The 12,434-nt window shown below is 41.1% G+C and overlaps 1 protein-coding gene across 1 annotated transcript in view; it reads left to right on the top strand.

The window, feature by feature from the left end:
• Positions 1 to 12,434, top strand: part of CTNND2 (catenin delta 2) — a 1,763,242-nt gene that overhangs the window by 671,480 nt on the left and 1,079,328 nt on the right. Inside the window, 1 exon segment of the mRNA XM_040431740.1 lies at positions 3,152 to 3,365. Coding sequence (XP_040287674.1) covers positions 3,152 to 3,365 — 214 coding nt within the window.

The following is a 12,434-nucleotide window of genomic DNA, read 5'->3' as shown; positions in this document are numbered from 1 at the left end:
CTACATAATCTGACGTGCCCAAAGATGCATAGACGTAAACGGCGACCGCTTCTTTTGTGACTTGTGGCTAATAAAAAAAAATCTACTTGCTCATTCATCTTGTTATACTATCACTTGAGACGAGCTACATTTTTGTGGGCCAACCTGTATTTTTACAACTTCAAATGTCAGACAGTCCTTGATATGAATTTTGTCTGTTGTATGCTTCTTGTGTTGGAGTCACACTCACTGAACATTGATGTGGCACTTACAACTATAATGCTTCTTCTCATTTGCCTTGTTTATGATTAGCTTTTTATTTACCACTATATGATGTTCATATACTGTATCTATTTATCCACAACAATCAAAAGAGATTTAAAAAAAGAAACGGATAACCCATTTAATAAAATTTTAATATATTCCTAACTAAATTGTACCTCAAATGTTCCCTAAAAAAAAACCACAGTAAAACAAAAGATGTCAATCACTTTCTCCATTATTATGTTGATCTATGACTTCTCAAATGGGAGTCAAAACAAAAAAATAAATTCTTCATGTTCTTAAGGCCAAAACTATTAAGGGCCTTTAAAGCCCCTTGCAGACGAGCATGTGCAGATTAGGTCTGGATGCGTTGCGAATGCGTTCAGTGAAAAATGCGCAATTTCGCAAACAAATTCATTCAGTTTTGTCTGCGATCGCATTCAGTTCAGTTTTTATTGCGTGGGTGCAATGCGATTTAATGCATTTTGCACGCACGTGATAAAAAACTAAAGGTATACAAACAACATCTCTTAGCAACCATCCGTGAAAAACGCCTTGCATCTGCACTTGCTTGCGGATGCGATTTTCACGCAGCTCCATTAAGTTCTATGGGGCCAGCGTTGCGTGAAAATCGCAGGATATAGAACATGATGCGATTTTCAGGCTACACATAAGTGATGCGAGAAAACCAATGCATATGTACACAGCCCCATTGAAATGAATGGGTCCACCCGGATGCACCTGCGCAGAATACTCGCTCGTGTGAACGGGGCCTAAGGGTTAGTTCATATCTTGCAGATTTACTGGGTGATGACATAAACAAGTAAATCCGCATCACACTTGTCAATTGCTGATTTAATTGCACATTTGAACTCCATTAAAACTAATAGAAACAAATTACAAATACTCCTCAAACAATGCCAAGATAATGGGCATGTTGAGGATTTAAAAATTTTATCAACACAAGCAAATCCACATGTTAAAAATTTGACACATGTAAATGGAAGTTGGAAAATCGAATAGATTTGTAGTGTACTGCAATTTGCTGTGAACTTGTGGTGCAGAAATCCAAAAGAAACTCAGTGTGTGAACTTAGCTTTAAAGGGGTTTTCTGGAATTTTAAAATCGATGTTCTATTCTCAGAATAGGCCATAAATATCTGATCGGCAGAGTTCCAACACCTGGTAGCTCTGAAGATCAGCTATTTCAGGATGTTGGTGCGGGATCTACTCTGAAACAAATGTGAGGGTGCAGGATGTTGGACCTCTGCCGATCAAATATTGATGGACTATTCTGAGGATAGGTCATCAATATTAAAATCTCAGAAAACCCCTTTAAAGTGAAATTTTTTTAAATCAGGGACTCATAATGATGGCCTGACCTCAGAATGAGTCATCAATATCTGATCGGTTTGCTCTCCGGTGAGGGCTGTGGCCTCTTCCTGACCTAGGCCAGTGACATTGCATTCATTGGTCACATAACCTAGTTGTAGCTCAGTCCCATTCAAGTGAATTGGCATGAGCTGCAGTTCGGAACACAGCTGCAATACAGTGTACATCACTGTGCTTGGTTAGGCGTGAACTGTGGCCTCTTCATACATCTTATCAGTCGGGTGCCTGGTGTCGGACCCCACTAATCAGATATTGATAACCTATCCTGAGCATAGGCTATCAATATATGAATCCCAGAAAACCCCTTTAATTATTTCATCCATGTCAACAACTACTTGATAGTGTGTATACTATAGCCCAGTTCATTACATGCAATGCATTCTAAAAGTTTTTTTCCCCCATTTTGTTATGTTGCAGCCTTGTGCTAAAATAAAATAAAAAAAGTTTGTCCGCATAAATTTATTACCCTTTACTAGGTACTTAGTTGAAGCACCTTTTGCAGGGATTAAGTATGATGCCACAAGGTTTGCACACTTGGATTTGGAGATTTTCTGCCATTCTTCTATGCAGATACTCTCAAGCTCTGTCAGGTTGGATTGGGTCTGTCAGTCGTCGGCCATTTTCAGGTATCTCCAGGGATGTTCAATTGGGTTCAAGTCAAGGCTCTGGCTGGACCATTCAAGTTGTCACTAAGCCACTCTCTTGTTATCTTGGCTGTTTGCTCAGGGTCAATGTTTTTTTGGAAGGTAAATCTTCGACCCAGTCTGAGGTCCAGAGCACTCTGGATCAGGTTTTCATTAAAGGGGTTCTGCACTTTGTTTTAACTGATGATCTATCCTCTGGATAGATCATCAGCTTCTGATCGGCGGGGGTCCGACACCCGGGACCCCGCCGATCAGCTGTTTGAGAAGGCAGCGGCGCTGGCAGTAGCGCCACGGCCTTCTCACTGTTTACCGCTGGCCGAGCGACTAGTATCAACTAGCGTGGGCACGGCTAAGCTCTGTTCACTTGAATGGAGCTTAGCCCCGCCCCACTGCCTTCTCAAACAGCTGATCGGCGTGGGTCCCGGGTGTCGGCCCCCCGGTCAGATTCTGATGATATATCCAGAGGATAGATCATGTTTAAACAAAGTGCAGAACCCCTTTAAAACTATCTCTGTATTTTGTACAATTTAGCTTTCCTTCAACCCTGCCTAGTCTCCCCATTCAAGCTACTGAAAAATACCCCCACAGCCTGATGCTTTAGTTTTTTCCTTTTTAATAAATTTTTTTATAATTTTCTTTCATTATGAGGTATTGAGTGCAGATTGATGGGGGAAAACTAGAATTTTTTTTTAGCACAAGGCCACAACATAATAAAATGTGTAAAAAGTGGGTCTGAAGACTTTCTGAATGCATTGTATTTGGCTACATATGGGCTCTGAATATTCTTATATACGGATTCATATAACTATATTTCCTTCAGGTCAGCTTTACTTATCCTTTGAAAACAAATGCTTCTATTAATATACATTACAGATACGAAGACAAGGTGGAATTCAATTATTAGTAGATCTTCTTGACCATCGGATGACAGATGTTCATCGGAGTGCCTGTGGAGCACTGAGGAACCTAGTTTATGGAAAAGCAAATGATGATAACAAAATTGCACTGAAAAATTGTGGTGGTATTCCAGCTTTAGTACGACTACTTCGAAAAGCCACAGATTTGGAAATCAGAGAACTAGTAACAGGTAGGATAGATTTTGTTTTTCTAAACTACAGTTAACATTGTAAATATTTCCTTCAGTGTTGTTTTATTAACCACCTACTGACCGCCCATAGGATATAAATGTCCTATTGGCAATTGTTTATCTCTAAACGTCCATTCAGAGATGGCAGCTGCACGATAATCGTGCAGCTGCCGAGCGGGGACCCGCTGTCAGTGACAGCAGGGCAACCCAGAGAGAAGGCAGGGACAGTTCCCAGCTGTCCCTGCCTTCTAGATTGCTGTATGCTATGTGCTTCCTGTCCCGGCCCGGTGGTCATGTGACCACTGGGGTCGGGTCTTTCACAGACAGCGTTGCATAGTGCTGTACAGCCTATCTGGGGGGTGTATTTTCCCTGTCACTGGGGCTACTATGTCAGCCCCAGTTACAGGAAAAATCAATAGTGAAAGTGAAGTTAAATGTCCCCCAGAGGTCTTGTTTGACCTTATGGGGAACACAAAGTGTAAAATAAAAAATAAATAAAAAGAAAGTGTTTTTAAAAAAAATATAGGAAAAAATTCCCCAATTAAGTAATAATAAAAAAAAAAGTTAAAACTAGTAAAGAATAAATAAATTAGACATATTTGGTATTGCCGCGTCAGTGACAGCCGTCTCTATAAATATATTGCATGATCCACCCAGTCCGATAAACACCATAAAAAAAAAAAAAAAAAAAACTTTAAAAAAGAGCAATTTTTGTCACCTTACATCACAAAAAGTTCAACACCAAGTGATCAAAAAGGTGTATTTCCCACAAAATTGTACTAATAAAACCGTCACCTCATCCCGCAAAAAATTAGCCCCTACATAAGAAAAGCATTTAAAAAATAAAAAAAACTATAGCTCTCAGAACATGGAGACATTAAAACATAATTTTTTGTTTCGGAAAATGCTATTATTGTGTTAAAGTGATTTTTTTTTAAAGTATGCATATTAGGTATCGCCGCATCAGTAGCAAACAGCTCTATAAAATTATCACATGACTTAACCACTCACATGAACACCTTAATAAAAATAAAATAAAAACAGTGCCAAAAAAGCAATTTTTTGTCACCTAACATCACATAAAGTGCAACACCAAGCGATCAGAAAGGCGTATGTCCCCCAAAATAATACCAATCAAACCGTCACCTCATCCCACAAAAAATGAGACCCTAACTAATACAATCTGTCAAAAAATAAAAATGCTAAGACTCTAAGACTATGGAGACACTAAAACATCATTTTGGGGTTTTAAAAATGCTATTATTGAGTAAAACTTAAATAAATACAAAAAAGTATATGTATTAGGTATTGCCGTGCCCGTAACAATCTGCTCTATAAAAATATCACATGACTTAACCCCTCAGGTGAACACTGTAAAAATAAATAAATAAAAACTGTGCTAAAACAACAAATTTTTTGGTCACCTTGCCCCATAAAGTGTAATAATGATTGATCAAAATATCATATGTACCCAAAAATGATACCAATAAAGACATCAACTTTTCCTACAAAAAACGAGCCCCTGCACAAGACGATTGGCAGAAAATAAAATAAAATATGGCATTCAGAAAATGGAGACACAAAAACTATTTTCTTTCAAAAATGCTTTATTATGTAAATCTGAAACAAACAAAGAAAGTAGACATATTTGATATTATTGCGTCCGTAACAACCTGCTCTATAAAAATAGCACATGATCTACCCTGTCAGATGAATGTTGTAAAAAATATAAAATAAAACGGTGCCAAAAGAGCCTTTTTTTGTTACATTGCCTCAAAAAAAATTTAATATAGAGCAATTCAAAATCATATGTACCCCAAAATAGTACCAATAAAACTGGCACCTTATCCCCTAGTTTCCAAAATGGGGTCAACTTTTGGGAGTTTCTACTGTAAGGGTGCATTAGGGGGGCTTCAAATGGGACATGGCATCTAAAAACCAGTTCAGCAAAATCTGCCTTCCAAAAACCATCCTTTTCTTCTGTGCCCTTACATCAGTTTATGACCACATCTGGGGTGTTTATGTAAACTGCAGAATCAGGGTAATAAATATTGAGTTTTGTTTGGCTGTTAACCCTCGCTGTGTTAAAGAAAAAAATGGATTAAAATGGAAAATCTGCCAAAAAAGGGAAATTTTGAAATTTCATCCCCATTTTCCTTTCATTCTTGTGGAACATCTAAAGGGTTAACAAAGTTTGTAAAATCAGTTTTGAGTAACTTGAGGGTGCAGTTTCTACAATGAGGTCATTTATTTTCACCATTTAAGCCACACAAAGTGATTTCAGACCTGTTTGTTTTGGAAATTTTCTTAAAAATTAAGAATTCTAAGCCTTCTAATGTCTTAAAAAAATAAAATGACATTTACAAAAGGATTCCAACATAAAGTAGGCATATGGGGAATGTTAAGTAATGAATATTTAATGAGGTATCACTATCTGTTTTAAAAGCAGAGAAATAGAAATTTTGAAAATTGATAATTTTTCTATTTTTTTGATAAATTTGGGATTTTTTCATAAATAAAGGTGAAATATATTGACTCGAATTTATGACTATCATGAAGTACAATGTGTCACAAGAAAACCTTCTCAGAATGGCTTGGATAAATAAAAGTGTTTCAAAACTATTACCACATAAAGTGACACATGTCAGATTTGCAAAATTAGGCCTAGTCAGGAAGGGAGCAAATGGCCCGGTCTGGAAGTGGTAAAGTTTATAAAAAAAGATATGCAATAACTGTCAGATTGGTGGAGGTACTGCATCCTACATATTCTCAACAGTGTGGCTTCCAGTTTCCTTTCCTTGAAGAGAAGCTGCATGTGCCGATTTTCTCTATAAAGGTCATTACACTGCATGTTAAAGGGTTTGTCCCGTTAATAATATTTTACAGTTTTCAAATCAGCACCTAGGTCTGAATACTTTTATAATTGCATGTAATTAAAAGTTTATTATAGCTACTGAGTTATTCAATGAAACGTATCTGTATAGCGCTACCTGCTGTTTGTTCTTTTTCAAATTTCTCTATCCTGCTTTCTGAGATGGAAGCACGTGCTCAGTTTCTTCCTATAAGTGCTGACTGCAAACAGTCCACACCCTCTGAAAAAGGACATGCCCCCTCAGCTGCAAGCTTGAAATAAATATAACAGAATAATTGGAGCAACGAATGGGGAGATAACCCTTTTAAGATTTGATTTACATCCAAGTACACTTTGATTTTAATTTAGGTAACCTGAAATTTTGTTTAAGTGCATGTTTCTATTAGGTTCATAAAATATTCTTGAGTAAAACATGTATAACAAATGAAAGTAGAAATTGAAAATATATAAGAGAATATATATAATGTATAAGCTTTCCCATTACACACCTACCAACTGTTGAAAAGCCCAAGAAAGAGTGTAGTGTGCCACAGCTTTTTACACTGAGGCTACTTTCACACCTGCGTTTAGGTGCAGATCCGTCTGGTATCTGCACAGACGGATCCGCACCTATAATGCAAACGCTTGTATCCGTTCAGAACAGATCCGTTTGCATTACCATGAACAAACATTATTTTTTTTTTGTTCATGATAATGCAAACTTATCCATTTTGACTTACATTGAAAGTCAATGGGAGGCGGATCCGTTTTCAATTGCACAATATTATGTCAGTAAAAACGGATCCGTTCCCATTGACTTACATTGTAAGTCAGGACGGATCCGTTTTGGTGTCTCCAGAGCGGAATGGAGGCTGAACGGAGGCAAACTGATGCATTCTGAACGGATCCTTATCCATTCAGAATGCATTGGGGCTGAACTGATCCGTTTTGGGCCGCTTGTGAGAGCCCTGAAACGGATCTCACAGGCGGACCCAGAAACGGCAGTGTGAAAGTAGCCTAAGTCATGCCTCTAACTCCTCCAAGTGCCTATGTATACACACAGAATCCTAGCCAGTCTCCTTTGTGCTTTGAGCCCCCACACAGTAATAGTGCCCCACACATAGTAATAATACCCACTTAGTGTGCCAACACTGTGAGAGGTTCCCCCTAGTGCCTGACACAGTATTAAGCCCCCTTAGTGTCTCCCTACACAGCATGAGACTCCTTCTAGCCCCTATGCAATATGTTGCAACTAAGTTCCCCCATACATCAGCATGCCCACACAGAGTAGAAAGTTCCCCTAAGTGTCCCCGATATATTACGATGCCCCTATTAGTGCCCCCCATACATTATGAGGCCCCTTGTTTGCCCCATACTGTATGATGCTCCTTTATTTACCCACACACAGTATGAGGCCCCCATAAGTGCCCACCACAGAGTATGAGGCCACCATTAGTGTCCTCCACAGTATAAGGCCTCATAAGTGCCCCACACACAGTATGAGGACCCCATAAGTTTCCCTATACATATTTATGCCCCCTTAGTTTGAAAACTCACTTATATCAGTAGTGAAGAAAAAATACAAGTCTAGTTGCTCTGACTAAGGCCTCATGCACACGAGCAAAAGTAGAAAAGATAGTCCAGCACTTTGGGGGGGATATCGATGCTCCGTCTTTATTGGTAAATATTACAATCACATACGGTGGACCCCACTGCACACTTGCACATCTAAGTTGATGTTTTTCGACCAGTAACTGGTCTTAGTCGTAACTAAATGTCCTATCTTAGCTTTGGACTTAAATATACACCTCCCACCTTTAACAATGAGAAGGGAGGGGATCCAACTACACAGCAAGGTAAGGCATTAACCCTATGTTTCAAGCAATCACCATTAGGCCTCCTGCACACGAACGTATTTTTTTGCGGTCCGCAAAAACGGGTCCCGTTTTCCCGTGATCCGTGACCGTTTTTTCGTCCGTGGGTCTTCCTTGATTTTTGGAGGATCCACGGACATGAAAAAAAAGTCGTTTTGGTGTCCGCCTGGCCGTGCGGAGCCAAACGGATCCGTCCTGAATTACAATGCAAGTCAATGGGGACGGATCCGTTTGACGTTGACACAATATGGTGCCATTTCAAACGGATCCGTCCCCATTGACTTTCAATGTAAAGTCTGGAGTCCCTTATACCATCGGATCTGAGTTTTCTCCAATCCGATGGTATATTTTAACTTGAAGCGTCCCCATCACCATGGGAACGCCTCTATGTTAGAATATACTGTCGGATATGAGTTAGATCGTGAAACCTCATTTCCGACAGTATATTCTAACACAGAGGCGTTCCCATGGTGATGGGGACGCTTCTAGTTAGAATATACTACAAACTGTGTACATGATTGCCCCCTGCTGCCTAGCAGCACCCGATCTCTTACAGGGGGCCGTGATCAGCACAATTAACCCCTCAAGTGCCGCACCTGAAGGGGTTAATTGTACTATCATATCCCCCTGTAAGAGATCAGGGCTGCCAGGCAGCAGGGGGCAGATCCCCCCCCTCCCCAGTTTGAATATCATTGGTGGCCAGTGCGCCCTCCCCCCTTCCTCCCTCTATTGTAATAATTCGTTGGTGGCACAGTGTGCGCCCCCCCCTTCCTCCCTCTATTGTAATAAATCGTTGGTGGCACAGTGTGCGCCCCCCCCCTTCCTCCCTCTATTGTAATAAATCGTTGGTGGCACAGTGTGCGCCCCCCCCGCCTTCCTCCCTCTATTGTAATAAATCGTTGGTGGCACAGTGTGCGCCCCCCATCGGCCCCCCCTCCCTCTATAGCATTAACAACATTGGTGGCCAGTGTGCGGCCTCCCATCGCCCCGCCCCCCCCCCCCCCCGATCATTGGTGGCAGCGGGTTACTAGCAATAGTACAATAGTAAAAGATTCATACTTACCTGGGAGCTGCGATGTTCGTGTCCGTCCGGGAGCTCCTCCTACTGGTAAGTGACAGTTCATTTAGCAATGCGCCGCACAGACCTGAGGCTGTCACTTACCAGTAGGTGGAGCTCCCGGCCGGACACGAACATCGCAGCAGCAGGTAAGTATGAATCTTCTACTATTGTACTATTGCTAAGTAACCATGGCAACCAGGACTGTAGTAGCGTCCTGGTTGCCATGGTTACCGATCGGAGCCCCAGCGATTAAACTGGGACTCCGATCGGAACTCCGCTGCCACCAATGATGGGGGGGGGGGGAGATGGGAGGCTGCACACTGGCCACCAATGTTGTTAATGCTATAGAGGGAGGGGGGGCCGATGGGGCGCACACTGTGCCACCAACGAATTATTACAATAGAGGGAGGGAGGGGGGGGGCGCACACTGTGCCACCAACGAATAATTACAATAGAGGGGGGGGGGGGCGCACTGGCCATCAATGATATTCAAACTGGGGAGGGGGGGGGGGTCTGCCCCCTGCTGCCTGGCAGCCCTGATCTCTTACAGGGGGATATGATAGTACAATTAACCCTTTCAGGTGCCGCACCTGAAGGGGTTAATTGTGCTGATCACGGCCCCCTGTAAGAGATCGGGTGCTGCCAGGCAGCAGGGGGCAGTCTTGTACACAGTTTGTAGTGTATTCTAACTAGAAGCGTCCCCATCACCATGGGAACGCTTCTGTGTTAGAATATACTGTCGGTTCTGAGTTTTCACGAAGTGAAAACTCAGCTTTGACAAAGCTTTATGCAGACGGATCTTCGGATCCGTCTGTATAAAAACTAACCTACGGCCACGGATCACGGACACGGATGCCAATCTTGTGTGCATCCGTGTTCTTTCACGGACCCATTGACTTGAATGGGTCCGTGAACCGTCGGCCGTGAAAAAAATAGGACAGGTCATATTTTTTTCACGGCCAGGAAACACGGATCACGGATGCGGCTGCAAAACGGTGCATTTTCCGTTTTTTCCACGGACCCATTGAAAGTCAATGGGTCCACGAAAAAAAACGGAAAACGGCACAACGGCCACGGGTGCACACAACGGTCGTGTGCAGGAGGCCTTAACCCTATGTGTGAAATAAGAAAATTTCTAAAAATACTTATAATAAATACAATACAAACACAAAGTTAAAAGATGCTCAAACAGGACATTTAGTTACGACTAAGACCAGTTACTGGTCGAAACGCGTCAACTCGGATGTGCAAGTGTGCAGTGGGGTCCACCGTATGTGTTTGTAATTTTTACTAATAAAGACGGAGCCATCGATATCCCCCCCAAAATACTGGACTATCTTTTCTACTTTTTATGATTGGAGAACTTTCCTGGTTTCGGTCCGTGCACGGGAGACATGATATGCAGGTGAGCTGGATTTGTTTTCTACTGTTTAAACTACACCGCATAAATATTTCTCCTTGGTTATTCTATTAACTATCCCGGTGGACTCACGTACACTGCACTCCAAACTCTGTTTTTATAATGGCCTTTTCTTTAAATGCAGACCGCAGATCCAAAGCAGACATGATATTTTCAACACAGGAGCAGTGCTCCAGCATTCAGCTAAACATGAAAAGTAAAATGCATGATCTGGAGGGTCTCCTCATCCAGGAAACAAAAACCTGGTGGGACCATACAACTCTAACAAAATATCTGGAAAACTAATGATCCCACGAGGACTACGCATTAAAAAATCCCAACGACTATTCTTTTTCTTTGTGTCAGAGTGGAATGATATATTATCGGCATGTTCCCTACAATTAATGTCTTTAATTATAAAGTACGAAGGTGAGAAACTCATGAATATTCAACAGCAAATAGAGTCATGCAAATGTTCTATAAAAAAAATATGAGTCCTCACCAGACTACTCTGTATTGACATAGAATCTGGAAACTGCTATTAAAACTTTAGAAGATAACATTATAGAAACAAAACATAGCAAGTTCCAAAGGGACACATACGATTATGGTAATGATCAAATCTACGAATAGGGTAGACGGGACAATCCTTTTCAGACCCTGAGGTTTATTTTGAAAAATAAAGGAAACAGAAACAAAAACAAGAAATTAGAAAGAAAATCAAATAGACCTAATGCCCCATACAGAGTCCGTTTCTCAGAACCAGAGACATCAGAGCTCTCTAGCGATACACAGGATTCGGCTGAGGACAGCACTTCTGAGATTCAAGAGGTTATTAAATCACCTACAACATCAAACTATTTAAAAAAATCTAGGAAACAGCTGACTCGTTCCGATATACCAAAAAACGCGCAAGGAGGGCCGGAAGGAAACTTCACAAAATCGCAAGTAATGGCGATGCGACAACGCAACAAATGAATACTGATAAAGATGGTGCCATGCGGTTATCTGTTTTGAATCTATCTGAATCCAGCCTTACGGATACTCAAATAGACGTTTTGTCTCTAGTTCTAAATTTTGTACCTGTTGATTTCAACCTTCTCTCTACTATTTTAGACGTGAATAAATTTGTCAGAAACTTAGCTCTTAAAAGACAGTTCTATGATTTGCCACAAAGCTCTGCTGACTTGGGGACAGACCTGGAATCAGCCGCCAATTTAATTACTGGCTTGTCATTACAAGAGCAGGTGTCCATGGTCTGCCTCACGAGCCTGCAGTTAGAAAATAGTGGAGAGGAGAGAGTGGGCCAAAGGGATTTCAAAACTAGCAGCCCTAATTATTATCCCCATAAATCGCGGACACCAGGTATGGACATTTTCCAGGAGGTGATAGAAAGAGAACTCACTGCGATACACACCAACAAATGTAATAACATACTCCATAATCTAACCAAAGATGAATATAATGCTTTAAATGAGTTAGAGAACAGAAATGACCTGGTAATAAAAATGGCGGGTAAGGGGGGATCAGTGGTGATCATGGGTCTGGACAATTATTATCAACAATCGATAAATCTCCTGTCGGATGCCTCCACATATAGAAAGCTAGATGTAAATCCGTTGGAAAATTATAAAAGCGAATACATCTGCATATTAAATAAAGGAAAATAACGAGGTTTTATCACTGAGAAACACTATGACTTTCTTAATGTGGAAATGTAGGTCACGGACGTATCTAATTTCCCCTCGAGAACAGGGAAACAGAAAAAGAGAGAGAGAGAGCGCACAATAGTGTAATATGTTCAACCGGATAAGGGTATCAGAGTGAGAAATATCCAAACTCACCTTAAGGAGTTGTGCTCCGGCAGGCACAACTCTACTGTAAA

This window comes from Bufo bufo, chromosome 5 (assembly GCF_905171765.1).
Source record: "Bufo bufo chromosome 5, aBufBuf1.1, whole genome shotgun sequence".
NCBI classification, from domain to species: Eukaryota; Metazoa; Chordata; class Amphibia; order Anura; family Bufonidae; genus Bufo; species Bufo bufo.
The sequence above is the reverse complement of the archived record's forward strand: the minus strand, read 5'-3'. Positions and strand labels throughout refer to the sequence as shown.